This window comes from Euprymna scolopes, chromosome 11 (assembly GCF_053919585.1).
Source record: "Euprymna scolopes isolate OS-2025 chromosome 11, ASM5391958v1, whole genome shotgun sequence".
Classification (NCBI taxonomy): Eukaryota; Metazoa; Mollusca; class Cephalopoda; order Sepiida; family Sepiolidae; genus Euprymna; species Euprymna scolopes.
In genome coordinates, this window is record NC_136492.1 from 108,364,777 (window position 1) to 108,385,035 (window position 20,259).

General features: G+C 32.3%; 1 protein-coding gene across 3 annotated transcripts in view; it reads right to left on the reverse strand.

Moving 5' to 3' along the window:
• The window catches only part of LOC145288060 (WD repeat-containing protein 44-like), a 147,121-nt gene that overhangs the window by 1,171 nt on the left and 125,691 nt on the right, over positions 1–20,259 (reverse strand). For all 3 annotated transcript variants that reach the window (XM_080136096.1, XM_080136095.1, XM_080136094.1), the window contains 7 exons: positions 17,540–17,613; positions 15,339–15,446; positions 8,426–8,548; positions 7,573–7,764; positions 4,721–4,822; positions 741–856; positions 203–330 (listed from right to left, as the gene is read on the reverse strand). In XM_080136096.1, the coding sequence (XP_079992222.1) occupies positions 203–330; positions 741–856; positions 4,721–4,822; positions 7,573–7,764; positions 8,426–8,548; positions 15,339–15,446; positions 17,540–17,613 (843 nt within the window). The remainder of the gene's footprint in view (positions 1–202; positions 331–740; positions 857–4,720; positions 4,823–7,572; positions 7,765–8,425; positions 8,549–15,338; positions 15,447–17,539; positions 17,614–20,259) is intronic.

Consider the following 20,259-nt stretch of genomic DNA (forward strand, 5'->3'; position numbering starts at 1 on the left):
AAAAGATTTGCCTTCAACTTCAGATGATTGTCTCATCTGCTGGCGGACATTGAAGTGTCATGTAACAAAGCAAAACATTCTGATTGACGTCAAAATTATAATCAGTCTTGCCAGGAATATTTAAAGAGAAGCAGCAAAAACACGTCTGTTACACATTTTATATTTTATGAAACAAAAAAATCTGGACTTAAACTTTTCTCACCCTTAATGGCTTCCCAATAATCATTACGATCTCTTCTGGCAGATGAAAACTTGTAGTAGTCGTGCTGAGTTTTCCATAGATAAACAAAATGATCTTCAGAACCACATACAATGTATTTTCCTTTTGCACTAAGAAAAAAAAAAAAAAAAACTCAAATGACAAAACTGTTGGGGAAATTTTAGAAAAAGAAATCTTTGTGCCTTGGAAAAATTGGGAGAGACAAGGTTTTCAAATGGTTTTAATTTTACAGATAATCACAAAGAAATCATATTGAAGAAATTTTTAAAGATTAAAGCAGTTTTTCATTATTCTTACTAGTAAATAATATTACTAGTTAATATTAATAGTTAAAAATTATGTAATCTGAGAAATTTAAGTAATGAAAAATTAATCTAAATTGTAGGAAAATGTTTATAAAAGAAAATCTTGCATTTCTAAATGAACATGAATATTCAGTTATTCAACAAATTTATTCACAAGAAAATAACTTTAAATAACATTTTCATAACACTTTGGTATAACCCATCATCGTACTCACCTGAAGCTGGCTTTTATTTGGCTGCTGTTGTTTGTTCCACCTTTGTATTTGCAAGTTAACGTTAAGTCTCTTAAATCATAGAGTCGGATTCGAGAATCATTTGTGGTCACAAGAATCTTTAATAGATAAATAAACAAAAAAAAAAAATGCAAAAAAAGTTGTGCACTTAACTGTATATAAATCCCTTTTTTAGCAAAATTTATAAAAAAGGCTTAAAAAAAAAAAATTAAAAAATAATACAATAAAAATGCAGTGATACATATAAAAATATTTTTATGTAAAAGATAAAATATTTACTTTTTATTTCATTTCATGATCTTTTAATACAAGTTAATGGAGGCCATTCCAAATATTTACTCGTTAGTTGCTAATGAAATACTAAAAATTGTTGCAATATTTGTAACACATAAACAGTGTGAAATCAGCAAATGTAACAAATCAGAAGCTTAGTCATACATGTCTTTATGCAAAAACTAATTTGTAATAATGCACTTCGTCAAATGATTGTTTGTAGCATTTAGTTTGTAACCTCACATATTCTTGTTAAAAAAAAAAAGAAAAGTTTTCCAAGATGTTAGGAAAGTTGTTTGCATATAATTAATCTTACATGCACTTCATTGTATAGAGCCAAAATTCGAGTTACATTGGTTTCTGAAATTTTCAGAATTTTTTTTTTTTTTACCCATCGTCTAAACCTCATTCACAACATACGAGTTAAATAACAAAAAATGTAAAATCCCCAAAATTTCTCTTAAAACTTAAAGTAAATTTATTTTTTTATCCCAAATCTTTAATAGCAACACTTATGATGAAACAAAAATATATTTAAAAAAAAAAAAAAAAAAAAAAAAAAAATCACATAAAAGTTTATTAAAAAAAAAAAGTATCCAACAAGCGACTGTATCACCCACCGTTTTGAAAACAAAAGAAATAATTCATACTTGCTAGATTTATTTTGTAATGCCTACAAATTTCCATTAATCACTTAAAAATGATTTTCTTCATAAAAATAGAATTACTTCATCAATTCATGTGATTTTTTGGAATACGATATATTCATTTTATCAAGACTACGTACATCATACAGATTCTGTATTTTTGCTTTTTAATAGGGGAAATTCTGGACAAGAACCATAAGTGATTCCAAATAAGAATTATCAAAAAGAAATAAAACCTTAAATAGGTTAAAAACAAATTGGAAGTGAAAACGTAAGCCATTAATATCAAAGGAGACAGATTCTCTTTATGGGAGAGAAAGAATTAAGGAAATCTGAAAAAATAATAGAAAAATGTTATCTAACAAAAATAGTAAATCTACAATGAAGTTAAAGAACCAGTTATCATTCTCTCTCTCCCTCTCCTCTCAACATTTAAAAGCATAAGAATTTCCAATAAAAATGAAATGCTATACAACAGAACATGCTATGGAACATAAAACCCATAAGAAAATACATCTACTTGCAATATAGTGGTCATCCAGTAGGATTTCTTGGTAATTCCAGAACATTTTTATAAAATATCTTTGGTTGTGCTGAAATATTTTTTTTGCTTAAAAAGATTTTTTTGTTGCCTTTAAACTCTCAATTGTTCCAACTCATGTTTCCTGTGAACATTAGGCCAAGCAGTTTGAAAGATGTACTCTCAGACAGGTAGTCACTGGCCATTGCTATTGGTGGCAGAGAAGGTTTCTTGTAATTATTGAAGGAAACCAGTTTAGTCTTGGCAGCACTGAATGTGACCATCCATTTATGTCCCCATTCCACTACAGATTGGAGGTCATCCTCTAGTGTTTTTGCCATTTCTTTAGTTATGTGTTCATTTGTTTTCCTGTCATGCCTGTTATAGAGCGTGGTGTCATCAGCATATATACCCATCTCAGAGGCAGTTTTGTCGGGGAGGTCATTAATAAATATTAGGAACAATAGAGGTCCAAGGATAGACCCCTGAGGCACTCCCGCATTTATATCACACTGTTTAGATGTACGACCGTGGAGGACAACCTGGATTTTTCTCTTATCTAAGAAGGATTTAATTATGTTAAGTATTCTACCAGTGATACCATATGATTTAATTTTCCTGAGGAGACCCTCATGCCATACCCTGTCAAAGGCCTTAGATATATCTAGAGCTACCGCTCTGCCCTCCCCCGCTTTGTCCAGTGAATGGTATATACTTTCAAAGATTACAGTGAGGATGTCAGCTGTGGAACGAGCTTGTCTAAATCCATATTGTTTGTCAGTCAGAAGTTTAGCATCTGTAAGGGGCCGGACTAGAGCATGGTTAATTATGGTCTCAAATATTTTGGTGAAAAGTGGGAGGAGGCTAATGGGCGATAATTTGATGGGTCAGTTCTTTCGCCAGAATTCTTGAATACTGGTACAACAGAAGCAGTTTTCCAACAGCCCGGAAAGCATGATTCATTAAGGCATTTGTTGTAGAGTTTGGAGAGAACTGGCGCTACTTCGACTGAGCACTTTTTTAATAGCACAGCTGGGATGAGATCAGGTCCACATGCTTTTGAAGTGCCAAGGTTTTTTATGATAGCATGTACCTGAGCAGGGGTGATTTTTAGATCGTCTAGCGTGGCATCTGTCTGCAAAGGAAAGTCAGGCAAAGGGTGGTTGGAAGGGTCCAGTGTGGAGTTCGAGGCAAACCGACTGGCAAGCATATTAGCCTTGTCGGTTACTGAGCAAACAACCTCGTGATTGTTGGTTAGTGGGGGAATTGGTTGATTGCCCATTATTTACTAGACTGTTGTAGATTTTCCAGGAGTCACGATTTCCTAGTTTTTGTGCTTCGATGTATTTTTTTAGTGGTTTCAGTAAATTCTCTCTTAGCTGTCGCTATTTCTTTCTTAACGTTACTTCTAGCTTCTATAGACTTCTGTTTGTTTGAATCGACTTATATCGGTTAAATCTGCGGTATGCATGCTGCCTTTGAGCAATGGCATTTGCGCAAGTCGAAGTAAACCATTGGGGAGAGTGGAGCTTGCTATAAAATTTCCACATGGGAACATGTGCTTCAATTGCTGTTTTGAACCATTCAGTCGTCTCATTTGCGCACTGTTCAGCAGGAAGAGAAAAAATATTTCCCCATGAGGCATCTCTGATAAGATCTCTGATGGCTTCCCAGTCAGCCTTTTTATAATATCTCGTTGTTTTGAGCACTGACTCTTCAGTTTTGGGTCTAGAATTTAGGGCGATTTCTACCATTATCACTGCATGGTCAGCGTTCCTGAGTGGGCTGTCAGCATTATATATATATATATATATATATATATATATATATATATATTTCACTATTTCAAAGCCTTCTTGTTTTTCTTTCAACATTTAAACTACAACAAACTGGTGATGGAGAAATTTGAATCCAAAATAAAAATTGATGGTAATTCGAAAAGAATTTACACACTGATATTCACAAAGCAAAACCTGGCTAGTGTTAATTTGAGAAGAGAAAAAAAACAAAAAAAACATTGAAAGCTCAAGGTACACCAATAGATAAAGCCCTCCAACAGTTCTTACGTGTATAGAATTACACCTAATCCTAATACTCCAACAGAAGTCTCACCGGCGGAAACCATGTTTGCACGGACGGCGAGATCTGATTTTGACAAACTCTTACCAAAGCAGACAAAGCCACAAGTGACTACTTGCATAATCAGGAAACATTTTAACTCATGAGAGAGTTTTCTTCAAGAATTACAAGAATAAGACCTCATTCTGAGATATGGGTACGATCATTCTTTCAACATTTAAACCATGACACTTCTGCATATATAAAACTCAATAATAGCAATGATAAAATGATAAACATTGACTTTAAAAATTTCAAAATTATAAGTTGAAAAAGATGTTTATATGATAATATTTGGTAAAATTTATGTAAATAAAAATAACATTGAATAATTCTTGAAAATTAGAGTATGGATCTGTCCAAATAATAAAAAAAAAAAATATTAACCTCCTCTGAATTCCTACCTTATCTTCTCCAGGAAGAGGTTCAATCCCAGTAACTTTACGCCCTTTTGCATTTTTACCCCGGGTTGATCGGACATGAATTTGTGTTGAATATTTCAATTGCTAAAATAAAAAAGAAATGTTTTAATAAAAAATAAATCAAGTTCATCTCAAAATCTGCTTAACTTGTGTTTAATATTGAACTGACATTTCATAAAAGCTTCATCATATTCTGTTGAACATTCATATGTGTTGGATGGTTTTAAGAAAACTTTTTTTATTTTTTTTTTTTACACATAGGAATCACCACTTATCAAGGCATGGAGACCACTCGAGGATAAGGGTTAAGAGTGTACAGTAGTCAATTGGACAATATAGTAATCGTTAGTAATGGAAATTTGGTAAATTTGTTAACTTAAGTGGAACAGCTCATCAAGAACTTGCTTACGTTGGACTTGAAGACAATCAGATTGTAGTTTGCTGGAAAGCAGGAAAAAGGAAGACAGTTCCACAGGTGTGCAGTTCTAAGAAGCTTTGTTCATGGAATCTATGTTTAGGTTTAGGCACAGATAAAGAGTGGAGATTTCAGCTAGACAAGTGTTTCTTGTGAAAGTTTGGCGAGGGGGGACCATAGATTGAAGCTCAGTTAAGCACTTGCCATGAAAATAACAATAAAGCAGAGACAAACTCGCAACATCTCTTCTGTGAGATAGAGGTTGCAGGGAAGAGAAAGGGACATCTCCTACAAGACTATGAAGTCTATTTTGAACTCTATCAAGGCAGGACAAGTCTTTTCTAGCAGCTCCTGCCCAGATGTGACAACAGTACTCAATCCTTGGACATACCTGGCTCTTATATGGATAGAGAATTGCATCAGCAGTGAGATATCTACTGGATCGATAGAAGGATACCACTATTTTTCCAGCGGCCTTGGCAACAGATTTGATGTACGTGTTCCATTTAAGATCAGGAGTAAAGGTCAAGCCCAGAAGCTTGTCAAAACATGACGTCTCCCCAAGACGAGAGCCATTCATTTCAATTGATGCCAGATGGGGATCAGAACGTTGATGATGTAAAGATAGAAGCTTGGTTTTAGATGCATTAAAAGTAACCAGCCACTCCTTTCCCCATTGTACAACGTGCTCAAGATCAGAGGAGAGAGAATCGGAGAGAACTTGGTCGTTTACGGTCTTAGATGTACTACCATGGATGGTCGTGTCATCAGCATAAATGTCTACGAATGATGTAAGGATGTGATTTGGAAGATCATTAACGTAGATCAGGAAAAGAGTTGGGCCCAGGACAACTTGTCTTGCCAGGTTTTTATTTTTCCTTTAGATCTATTTTTATCACTTTGTCCCTTGTTTTTCTTTCACTTTCCTCTGAATTAATTTTTTTTTCTTTTACATTTTGGTGAATTTGCTACCTCAACTGTTGTACATCTACTCATCCAAAAACTAATCAATTTTTCAACATGAGCATATTACAAAAGTCTATTCTTCTACACACATCTCCTATACTATCCAGATTTAAAATCCTAACTTTAAGACTCACATTTCATATGAATCTTATTTATAAATAAATTAATAAATTTATAAATAAATAAATAAAAATTTAAAAAAATACACCAGACTCCCTTTCCACACACTGAGCAGAGGAACTTTCCTTTTTCTAAAAGCTTTCCAACGCTACAAATGTTGATTTTCACTTCAGACCATCACTTTGCATAGCATTCCTCCAAAACTTTAACTTAAAACAATTCTTCTGGAAGAATGATTTAACATAAATTACAAGTAAAAATGAACAGAAATAAATTTAAATTTAAATGGTTTGTTAAAATTATTAAATCAAACAATTCTGGCAGCTCACCCCCTATTTTACATTCTAAATAACAAAAAAACTATATAATTATCAGAAACAAGTTGAAGAGTAAGCCAAAATGAAAGTCAAACTACAAAATATATTTGAGAGACAGAACATGGTCTCAAAACCTAAAATGTTGATTTCTCTAAAATAAACGGTTCAAGTATGTGAATAAACAGAATGAGAAACTTCAAAGAATTGTTTGTAGAGTTTTTTTTTTATTTTAAAGTGGAAAACATGATAAATGCTTCATTCATTCACGTGGAAGTGGATTTGTAAATAAGAGAGTGAGAGAAATCTAATCTTGAAAACAGAATTGTAGAATTCATATTATTTGGATTATTCAAACTACTGTCCTCATCTTGAGTGTTATCCCTGATCTTCAAGTGTATCTTGTCAAACTCTAGAATCTTTCTTTTAAACAGAATTTCAAATGGAATCCTTTATTTAATCTATGGAAGTAGCATACTCTCATTCCATTAGCTATGATGAAGTAGAAGTTCTAAGTAATTTGCAATTGTGTTTGGAGTGTCAATCGCACTGAGGCTGGAACTTCAACCTCAGTTACAGTGTGGGCACTCGAAGTTGAAGTTTTAATCCTTAATACAAGCAACACTGAAAATACAATTGTGAATTATTTAGAACTTCTACTTAGTCATGGCTGATGGAACAAGAGCATGCTACCCCAATGCATTAAATAAAGGGTTCCATTCAAAACTCCATGCAGATTTCCAAAGTTCAAGATACACCTGAAGAAACCTGGAGGTCACATTGATCGAAACGTGAAAATAACACTCAAGATGAGAATAGTAGTCCTAAGAATCCAAATAACACAAATAATCAATCCTAATCTCAAAAATTCAGAAACAAAATGGCAGAATGCTGCCAAACGAAACCAGAAATGTTATAAACTTTTAATTAAGGAATAAAATTAAAATGGTCTGCAATAATTATACATAATTGATTTGTCTGAAATGCTGAACAGATAAAATAAATACCAAACAATTTACCTCCGTTGTAAAAAATATACATTTCCCATCATATGTCCCAACGACTGCATATTTGCCATTATTACAGAAATTTGCTGTTGTGATTAAATTAGATGGTCCGCTCACTTCATTCCACATGGTTACTTTCTTTTCGGGGATGTTCCATAGCCGAAGTTTGCCATCAAGAGAACCACTCAAAAAGTAACGGTCGTCCTAGAGAAAAGAACAAAATTGTTTAAAGAATTAAAAAACCAAAACAATTGTTTGAAAAATTAAAAAAGGAACAAAATGTTTTCATATTTGATTTGTGTAATAAAAAAAAAAATATATTGATAAAAAAATTTAAGGATAAAAATAACGATTTCTTGTTCAGAATTTCCCCCATATTAAAAAAATCTGATATATGTACCTACGATGGAATGAAAATGTCATATTCCAAAAATTATGTAAATTGATCAAGTAGTTTTATTTTCAACTAGGAAAATCAAAATTTTAAGGATAAGTGAGAAGGAACCAGTCTTGCATTGCCATCTTCAAGAGAAAAGGGCAAATAATTCAATTCCAACTTATGAGATCTGCATTGAAATGTCTACAATTTTCAATTAATCACTTCATGATTTTCTTTATAAAAAAAAAAAAAAAAAAAAAAACTATTCGATCAATTAATGCAATTTTTAGATCTTTGTTTCGTCATGGGATGTGCACTATAAAGATTTTTCTGTATTTTTTTTTTTAATAAAGGAGTAATTCTAGTTGATCACCAAATAATGTTTAACAGATTTAATAATTATTTTATAATGATAAATATTTAAAGAGAACAGATCACTTTCTTTCCCTATGTTAGTAATTTAAAACTGAATAGAGAAAAACTCACTTTGGGATGGAAGACAATGGCTGTGACAAAGTCTATATGTTGGAATGTGCACAGACATTCCCTTCTAGAAATATGCCATAAACGTACAGTTTTGTCCATTGAAGACGAGAGGATGAAATAATTCTGAGTAAAAAGAAAAAAAAAAAAAAAAAGAAGAGATCAGTAGTTGATAAGAATGCAAAGCATATAACATCAGTTAATAAATAGCAAACATTTCAACAACTGGCAAAAACAGATGTACCTGTAAAACTTTCATGGGGTTCAGAATCATATTTTTTTTTAAATCAAAATATCAAATAACGACCCATATAATAAATAAATTCATGTTAAGTTATTCCCTCTAACAAGTTGCTATTGAAGACACCTTTTAAGATTATAGTTGTAATATGAAACATTTTCTTTAAGATTTTACGAAAATGTTACAGTATAGAAATAACAATGTGTCTTGCATTTTTTTTTTTAAATAAATTATCTTAAAGAATGAATAAGATTTAGATTTTAAAGTCTATCAGATTCTGACATTTTTTTTTTTCTTTTTGTAAATCATTTTTTCAATCAGATCTAAAATCTCTTGTGGATAATATTCAGTAGAATGGTTATTTTAAATGTCTTATGCCACACAGTGTAAAGATTAAAATATTGGCACATTAGAAAACATGGTTTCATATTTGAATCCTAGTATAGAAATTAGAAAGCCAAATAATGTTTTTTTTTTTTTTTACTCTAAAATAAATTTATCTTAAGAAATGAACAAGCTTTCCGATGAGAAAGATGTACAAAAAGAAAAAATATGAAAAGTCGAAAGTCATAAATAAATAATAAAAAAAAATCATTTGGCTTTCTAATTTCTATACTACAAAAGTAATGTCTTATTTTTTTATTCAGCCTGAATGGATCAGAAGGGATTGCAAATTACATTATTATGATGATTGAACTTTTGTATTCATGACCTTAAAGTTTCATCCCTCTGTTCTTAGTGTGAGATTAAGAAAGCAACTCTTGTCATGGATGCCCATCAGAAACAGATAAGTCATTGAATTTCTGTCAAAAGTGCATTGAGAATAGTGATGACCATGGAGAAAAATAAATTCTGGAGCACAAAAGGTTGTCCATTTTAAAATGGTACTATTTCCATCTTTGTAGATCTTTTTGAGTAAAAAAAAACAAAAAACAAAAAAAACTTTTGTAATGACTCCTAATTCAAATACAAAACTAGGTTTCCAATATTTTATCTTATATAGAAAAGTATTTTTAGCAATACTGCCTCTTTGGAATAACTAAAGGATTTGGTCAGCAATTTCAATAACAGTCAAGATACCCTTTTGAAAACTTCAACACAAGAGCACTCAACCAGATTTCAGATCTCTACAACAATTTCATGAAGTAGGATTTAATATCATTCAAGTATTTATTTCTTTTACAGTCCTTTAGATTTCATCGGAAGACGAGTGATCAATCCATCATCACATGAATGCTCATTTGAAGTTTTCATTAATAATCAAGGAATTGTAAGAAATGATTAGTGAAATATTCAGTTGATTGTTTCATTATAACATCTAATTCTTGAATTAAAGCCAAAAGACCCACCATTAGATTTGAGTGATGCCACGGACAAAGATTGAGAACCAAACAGCTGATAAAATAGTTCACTACTTTCACATCTTTATGTGAACAGGTCATCTATGCTAGATAGGGCATCTAGGTTTTTATTTTTTTGATAAGCTTTAAAAGAAACAACCTTTGAAACATTTTAGTAATTTTGTAAGGCCAAATTTTTAGCCTAAATTTGAGTCATCTGATCTGATCATTTTAATGAAATCAATTTTGATGATTTTTCAGACCCATAATTTGAACATTACGTAGCTATTGCTTTTAAACTTTACCTCTAAAACCTCGAAAATAAAATATTGTCACTTTCTTGTAAAGTTTGATTTCAAAATATTTGAAGTTAGTATCTTCAGACAGGAAAGTAAGAGAGAAAGAAAAAGAGAAGGGGTGAGCATAATTGTTTTTTTGGCTTTGCAGAACATGATTTACTTTTTCATTTGCAAAGAGATAAAAAAAAGCCAATATCAATACATTTTGAGACTTTTAATGCATTATAAAAGTTGTAGTTTCAATTTGTCCTGCACCTGCCTATATATATATATATATATACACTTGTGCCCGATATTATTCATACCCCCCTTGAAAATTGAGTTTATTAGGTGTAACTTTTGTAAGAATTTATTGTTTACGTCCATATTGATACATATTCTTAATAAACCTCTTCTGATCATTTTCGTCATTTTAAAATCTCGGGATACTTGTAATAAAAGAAATATACAGCTATTTATAAAATCTGCAATGTTCAAAAATAATCATACCCCCTTATTTTTTCAGTATTAATCGAGTTTCTGACTGTTTGTTTTCTGTTTGATTCTTATTTTGAATGCTTTTATACAACCTTTGATTAATTTCATTTCGTTTTTTGCATTTTTCAGAAATTAAAATGATATCAACTGAAAACCAATAAAAGAATAAAAATTATTAGAATGAGGAAGAAAAAAGAGCTTAGTAATGATCTTAGGACTAAAATTGTGAATTCACATAAGGATGGTTTAGGTTACAAGTCAATTTCCAAGAAATTTGAGGTCCCTACAGCAACAGTACAGAGCATCATCAAAAAATTCCAGAGCCACCACACAACAAACAACTTGATTGGTAGAGGAAGGAAAAGGAAACTGTCTGCTAGAGCCACCAGGAATATTGTAAGAAGTGTTAATGCAAATCCAACCACCACTAATAAGGACATTTTAGAAAATCTGGAGTCTTCTGGCATAAAAATATCAAGGCAAACATTGCAAAGGACTCTGCATGAAAATGGTCTGAAAGGAAGAAGACCAAGAAGGACTCCATTGCACACCGGAAAACACCTTGCAGCACGTCTAAAGTTTGCTAGGACCCATGTGAATTCTCCAGAGTCCGTTTTCTCAAGTATTTTGTGGACTGACGAAACAAAAATTGAATTGTTTGACCATATGGATGCTTCTTATGTTTGAAGGAAGAAAGGAGAAGCTTACAACCCAAAGAACACCATACCCACGGTGAAACATGGTGGTGGTAGCCTAATGTTTTGGGGCTCCTTTTCGGCTAGTGGTCCAGGTAGTTTGGTCAAGATAGATGGAACCATGAAGAAGGAGCAATATTTGGAGATACTCCAGAAAAACATTAGACAGGATGCGGAGAAGCTCCATTTAGGACCAAACTGGGTCTTTCAACAGGATAATGATCCAAAACATACTGCCAAAATAGTCAAGAAATGGTTTGAGGATAATCAAATTAATGTTTTGGAATGGCCTAGCCAGAGTCCCGACCTGAACCCTATCGAAAACCTCTGGCACATATTGAAAACTGAGGTTAAAAAGCGGAAACCTAGAAATTTGAGGGATTTGGAGAACTACTGCATTGAAGAATGGTCAAAAATCAGTGTTGATGCTTGTAAAAACCTTGTTGATAAATATCCCAAACGGTTACAGGCAGTTATTAAGAATAAAGGGCATGCTATTGACTATTAGTAAGAGAGGTATGAATAATTTTGAACTAGTGCCATTATTGTTTTTCTTTGTATAATGTTTCAAACTTGCATAATTTATTTATTTGTTGAGTTTAAATTAAATGCTTATGCTTGATTTATTGTTTGAAATCCCTTTAATATTGTCTACCTTCTGGTTTGAGCAATATTCTTATAGAAATCTCAAAGATCCGAGGGGTATGAATAATATCGGGCACAAGTGTATATACACGAGAATAAAAAAGCATTGGAAATGCAAAAGGATATAGGGATGGTATGCTAAAAAGTATACAAACAAGATAGCTATGAATGGCTAGGCACATGGAAATAGAATTGCATCCAAAGTATAGCCCTATAGCTTTTCTCCAATCTTCATTCGGTGCCATCATTACGGTTGTAAAAAGTTATAGGGCTATACTTTGGATGCAATTCTATTTCCATGTGCCTAGCCATTCATAGCTATCTTGTTTGTATACTTTTTGGCATACCATCCCTATATCCTTTTGCATTTCCAATGCTTTTTTATTCTTGTTAATTAGTATTTTTACTTACAGTCTTATTTTTAAACTTACATTCATGATAGTATTGTCTTTTTTAGGAGGCGGCTCATTGCCGCCTCCATTAGTAGCAGGTCGCTTCCTGCTGGGTTTTAGGTCTTTGGGTTTTGGGCTTTAGGAGTTGCCTCTTGGTCCTCCATCGGTTCTATATTACATAGAGAGAGCTACCGCCTCTCTGATAAAACAGTTAGAGTATTATAAAGTTCTAAAATGTTCATACCTTCACTATTAAATGTTTCTTGGTTCATTCTTTGGCGTTTTGGCAAAGATTTGGCAGTTTTTGATATTTATATTTATAATAGTTTGTGCATGAGGCAGCTTTTTTCCCCTTGGGATCCCTGTTATACCGTGCTTTTGAGTCAGCACGTGAGGCAGCCTTCTTTTTTTCTGGTTCTTTGTTATAAAGAGCACGTGAGGCAGCCTTCTTTTTTTCTGGTTCTTTGTTATAAAGAGCATGTGAGGCAGCCTTCTTTTTTTCTGGTTCTTTGTTATAAAGAGCACGTGAGGCAGCTTTTTTCTCCTCAGAATCCCTGTTATACCGTGCTTTTGAGTCAGCACGTGAGGCAGCCTTCTTTTTTTCTGGTTCTTTGTTATAAAGAGCATGTGAGGCAGTTTTTTTCCCCTCGGGATCCCTGTTATACCGTGCTTTTGAGTCAGCATGTGAGGCAGCCTTCTTTGCCTCAGGATTTGCATGATACTTAATTTTTATTATTTCAGCATTTTTCTGATAGTATTCTTTTTGCTCAGATAATACCTTGACTTTGTTTTTTTCATAGTCTATATTTCTCTGAGCTTTTTTACTACGTGCTGACTTTGGCATTTTTTATTAAATGTAAACATATAACACTTATATGTATCTTACTATAATATCACTTATCTTATAGCAAGACAACTCTCGTAGAATTGAGATACTGCCCCGTCACCAATAGTTAAAGTGTGGAACGGTATATACACCAATAGTGTAGATGTTATCTTTATATGAAGTCATAATCAGTGACAGTGTGAGGTTACTTGGTTAATTTATTGTAGTTTATTTTAGAAAACTTACTTGTTTTTATTAGTAGATTGTGTATAGTAGCCACAATATCTAGTTATTTTTGTGGCTAGGGCTTGGATTTTGATTCTTTTTGGTCAGCTTCCAGTGAGTTCTTAGAAGATGAATTTCTTGCAGTTTCTTTTGCGGTTAATTTAACTTATTTCCTTTGGCGTTTGCTGAGTTCTTAGAAGAACTGGTCTGATCTACTTTTCTTAGCGAGCGAAGAGATTCAGCTGCATTTAACAATGGTTGCTATAGTGTATTTTTGCGCATGCGTGAGAATTTCAAGTTTCCTCCTTATTTTTCAATAGTTTGACAGTAGTCATGTGTCTTTCTGCCAAGAGCGACAGACGTCAGTGTTAGCTGTGATCGTCTAGAGGTTAGGACCCCCACGTTGTGGCCGTGCTAACCTAGGTTCGAATCCTGGTCACAGCATTGACATTTTGTACATATTTTACAGTCCAAAATCTGAAGAATTATTTGTTTTTATAACATTGTTTTTTGACGTCGTACTTGCTGATAGGTTACTCTTATAACAATTTTGATCAACTGAGATAAAGATTTCGTGGTTTCATTAACGCTGGTGGGTTACTGTTTAAAGAAAAAACCTTAACGTTCACCTCAAATATTCAGCGTCCAAGAAATATAGGCCACTGGCAAACTGGAACGTCTGTGAGCATCCGGTGTATTATTTGGAGCTGTCCCTTTTGAGAGAAGTTCCGTGTTCGAAGTGGTCTGTCTACATTGGGTATATAGTGTTTAAAACTTGTTATTACACGTAATCTTATTTAATTATGGAGTTAGCTAAAAAGCGATGGGTCACTGCACTTCTCCGGTAAAGAGCAGTCGATTGATGCTTGAACTGTTGTCAGAGACCGTTTGTACACCGAGATACATTGTCTCAAAAGAAAGAAGAAAGAACAATTGGCCATTTTTGTACCCTTTTTTTTTTGCTCTCTTTTGACATTTTAACCGACGTTCTGACACTCGCTGGATTCGTAAGACGCTTCTCTGTAAGAATATGTGCTTTTTGAAACTTATAAGTTGATTTTAGTTGAGATTTGGATAGTTTTGTTTTGTAGGCGTATATAGGCGTGTACGGGCCATCCCTATATAGAGAGTGCTACCGCCTCTCTGAGATATATATATATATATATATATATATACACACACACAATGCTTTTTTTTTTTTTGGCCTAAATGCTTACAATAATTTAAAAGGATGTCGATATCTGGTAGGAAATGGCAGTAATGACATCTTCCACCAACAACAAAAAGAAATAATTGAGGTTCTTGTGCATTATATATAGATATGAAGAAAATACATTTTAAGTAAAAACACTGGTACATACTTGTGTCATGCAGATAGTAAAAATTTCCAAATTATGAAAAATAATCACAAGTAAAAATAACATCATTCTTAAAATAACAAAAAAAAAGTTTCTTCTATTGTAGAAGATAAGTCAGTCTGTCATATGAAATTCTGCATGACAAATTGACTTGCTTTCTGCAATTTCAAATTAGAAAATGGCAGATTGATAATATATTTTTACTTGTAATTATTTTTCTATTCTATCATTTTTGTAACTTATTTTTCTTAATTTCAATGTGACATGTAAGTACATAAGTGTTTTTTTTGTTTTGTTTTTTACTTAAAATGCATTTATATCCAATTATAATGCGAAGACACCAATTATGATTTGTAGCACTCAAAATTATACTATTTTAGAAAACTTCAAGTTGAAAAGTAATTGTAAAAATACTTACTTTGGACCAAGAAATGTCCAATAGGTCAGCAGTATGTCCTCTATAAACACAGAACGGCTTTTTCATAAAAGGGGCATGCTTATAGTCATCTTCAGATTGACATGGTCCCTAAAAAGGAAAACAGTTTGAATATTAAGAATTCTAAGACAAGAATGATTGAAAGACCTGTTCAACATTGCTACCTCAACTTTTCTTCATCCAATGCAAAAATTTACACCCATTCCCTAAAAATGACCATACTATCTTTATCACTTTCTCTAAATACATTGCCTTATACTGTCCAGATTTAATCTTTCTGAGGTCATCAGAACTAAGCGCGTTTTTAAAACTTTTAAAGACGTGAAATGTAACGTTGAAGGTATTGGAGCAGACAGTATTAGGGTTGAATATCTTGTTTGGAAAAGATAAACAAATCAAATATTTTTTGAAGCTCTTCACTACACAACATTCACTTTGTAGCGTAACATTCAGGAGACTCATCTAATTCAGTGTTTTTGCATTCTGTTTTATTAAAATTGATTTTGCATTTCATCCCTTGTCCAGCAAGTCACGAAAAGCAAAAGATCATATAAAATAGCAAAACGTTTGTTTTTTTTAAGTTCTTTTTTATTATTATTTTTTTAATTTCATCTAGTTTCCATGAGATATTCTGATACATGGACAAAATTAATATTGGCATAGAAAAGGAGTTAAAAACATTTGTAAAGATTTGAATTAATTAACAATTCTTCAAGTAAAACTATAAATTCCTTTAATTTTTCATCAGTCTTAAAAAAAAAAAAAATGGCAGAAAATAAAGCTGCTGTGATCTGAGTGAACTGGCAACAGAAAATGGTCAAACCAAAGCAATTACCGATGCTTTTATATTAACAAAAAAATATTGAATTTATATAAAACAAATGGCACCTACTTAATTGTCATGTCGCAAATAGTAACATATCCGAAAATTACAGAAAACGATAAGGTAGAAAAATAATTAACGAAAAATAGTTTTCATTAAAGTTTAAATGAGGAACAAAATTTGTCCAACATGTTGAATTACATTCATCACGTGACATAGACAACAAAACTTAATTATTCCTCCTATCAACTTATTCTTTTTATTAAGCGTAACAGTGATTTTGTTTCATTTAACAAATTTATTTTTTCATTAATAATTATTTTTCTACTTTATCGTTTTTCATAATTTTTGGATATATTACTATTTGAGACCTGATAATTATGTAGGAACCATTTGTTTAACTTGAAATTCAATATTTTTTCATAATTATGATATAGAAGCGCTGAATTGCCATATTTTCTTTTCAAACAACATGAGTTTAACACAATGTTTCAAGTCTTAAAAGAAATAAGTTATATCTTTGTGCATGTCTTATATATATATATATATATATTTATATGTTTATAGTGGAACCATCTATATGCAATCTATTGCTAAAGTTGCAGGAAAAATGGTTGGATCATTCTATCACTCCAGAAAATACCTGATGCCGAATGCAATTCTTTTACTATATAAGAATCAGATACATAGAGGTAATTCTCATGCCACCCTTTCTTGCTATCACAAAATATCAATTTTGCAATCAAGGGGAGGATAATCTCTTGTTTCTTGCAGCTGCTTTCTTGCAGAAGAGACATCGCTAGTCTCCCTCTACTCTATCCTTATTTCTATGGAGGATGCTCAACTGAGCTCCAATCTCTGGTTCCTCCTCATAAAACATTCACAGCAAGAACTCTTAATACTACTACTACTGCTGCAGCAGCAAAGAACTTTCTTTTCTATCACTGAGTGTCTTGTATCAGACAAATTCCCATAATCAGAGTTTCTTTTGAAAACATCCTATCTGTGGAACACATAATGGGATTACTTCACTGCAGATTACAACAGTCATCTTTAAATCCAATGTTAAAAAATACTTGCCATAAAACATCCTCATATGTAAGCAAATTTCCTTCATTCCATTTATCACTTTCATTTCTCTCATAGTATTGTTCATCGTTCAACTTAACTTTATCCTCAAATAAATTTTACCCATATGAGAAATTCATTATGAAAAGAAAAAACAATTCTAAAACTCTGAACGTCTATTAAAATATTATTTAAATAATGATGGCAATAGGTTTTAGCAAAAACTTGAAAGAAAAAAAATTATATTCAACTCAGACAAAAAATTAAAATAAAAAAAGAATTTTCAACCTACTCGATCCAAACTTGAAGCCTCTGATGATGCAAGAGAGTCCAAACTTTCACGTGATTCAGAAGGAGATAGTTTTGCTAGAAAGACATTCAAGATCAATATTAAAAAAAGGATAAAATTTCTGTGAAAATCTAATGGAATCATCAAAAATGAAAATTAAAAATCTCATCCATAGTTACAAGATTTAAAAACATTTTGAATTGCAGTTTTCAGTTGACAAGTATTAAAATGAAACTGCATTGTAGTCATTGTCAAATTTAACTTGATTCTTTGTCTAGTTAGTGTACACCATTGTCATAATATCAGCGAATGTATTGAACAAGTTTCTTTTGCAGAAAATTTATTAAAATATTTTAACAGAAGTACAATCACTCCATTGGGATTAGCTATGGTTTTAGAACTTATGTTTTCAGCTAGGGTTTCCCCTCAACACTAAAGCCAACAGAGATTATGTCATTATCGAGATAACTCCCCCCCCCCCCCGTTGCCCAAAGTATGGCTTTTATCTAGAAAAGTAACCCAGTCAAACTCATCTTTCTTTGAGAAGGAGTTTATCGCTAATTGCCTGAGGCACCCCTACTGGGGAATGCTGAAGGGCTGCCCAGGCATTTTTTGTAGGCTGGAGTAGTTTTCCTCTAGAACGCTTATTCTTCAAATCCCATTTTCCAACCCTTGTATCATGTCATCCCGCTATAGGAGGGAGATAAATATCCGTCTGGGAAGGAAAAGATATTTGGTAGAGTTGCAAGGAGTTTATTTTGGGTAAACTTAAAGAAATACCTATTAACACTACATTAACAACAACTTCTTTAATTTTAATTTTTTTTTTTTTTAAAGATTTTCTTTACACCATCCAATTGAAAAATTTATTATCGAAAAATAAAAAACAAAAAGAAAATATAAGAGTGGTGTGGAGATGGGACCAACTGCTTGATCTCTTAAAATAGAGATTATGAATGTATCCATATATGTGTGATGGGTGTATTTTGCCATCTGAGGAAGAGCTATTTTGAAATATTTTTAAATGATATATTTTGTTTTGTAACCATTTGGACAAATTTGAATATTATATTTAAAAATAGCTACTCTTCAGACGCCAAAATACATTTGTCATATATATATATATTATGTATATATATATATATATATATATATATATTCATAATCCCTATTTTAAAGGAACAAGTAGTTTGGACTCGTCTCGTTCAGAAAAAAATTTTTTTTTAAAATCAGTTAGTAAAAAGTCCACATGTTGGTCTGTGTGTGGACTCTTTTTTTTGGTGTCAGACTATGGTTTTCATCTTGAATGTGATTTTCACGTTTCGGTCGAAATGATCTCAGATCTTTTTCAGGTATATCTTGTCGAGCTCAGGAATTTGGACGATATTTCGAGTGAAACCCTCTATTTACTTCACGGGGGTAGCATGCTCTTGCTCCATCAGCCATGACTGGATAGACGTCCTAAGTAATTTGCAATTGTATTTTTTTTTTATTTAAATGTCATCTGTAAACTGAAAGTCAACTTTCACTGGAAAGGAATCATCTGTTACCTACAACACTGAGCAAAAGCAATATGTAGTAACATCAGTGCATATCAAGAGGAGATGGACAGTTTAAGAGAAACCCTCCACTGAAACAACTATCCAGAGAGCATGACATCAGCTACAAGAAATCTGGACCAAACACAAAAGGATCCCCCCCCCCGATCAGTTGAACATTCAGTGATCGTACATCTAATCTTTATCGAATTCCTTGTATCACTTTGAATTTTACTTTAAACTTTCATTCTATCTTTATGCTAAGATGAACACATAATACTCTACTCAACTACTTTAAAAAATTAGGCAGACGCAGTTTCAATACCAGACTTCCTTGAGAGGCTTTGTGCCTGGCATAAATTACGGAGTAGAACAATAAACCCCGACATTATATACTTATGATTTCTCTCAAAACCGTAAAAATACCACTGCTAGTATGCTACGTATATCCAATTTTATCCTATAGATACTTTACCTCCCAGACAACTGCCTTTGTCTGTTTTGCATCACAAAGTTTTTTTTTTCTAAACTCTACCCAAAACTATATCCTAACATATAATTATACTATTATTTAAACTCTCTCCTGATCACTAACTAACCGCTCTATCTCCCAAGTGGCCATTAAACCTAACCCATTGCACGTAACTTAGATTTCTACTAAGGCATGCTTAAGAGCATATTCTTACCCCATAACTAAGCTTTAAAGTAGATACTTACTAGCCATTGTCTTATACATAAATTTAAAGTTTAAATACTAAACATCAACCTTCTGTCTCTTTCCCTTTGATAGGAGATAGTATTGCAATAATTAATACATAAAAACTGAATTGTTACTCATAATTATACAAACTTCCGCATTTTTAAAAGAAAGGCGAAGCTATCTTCCTTCGTTAGAAGCCTGATAGACAACAAACATACTTAACATCTAAAATTCCATACATTTGTATTTACTGAAAACATACCATTTATACTTACAAAATATGCATAACTTATATATTTTCTAAATATACTTGTGCTGAACTGTACTCCAAATTAAATGTTGTTACTTGTATCTATATTGAGCATACATCTTATCTTTCTGTTGTCTTAAATACTCAGAGTTTAGACACCAACTTTTAATACTTAATATCAAGTTAATCACACTTTAGCATGTTATTCTACTCCATAACTAACATATAAACTATA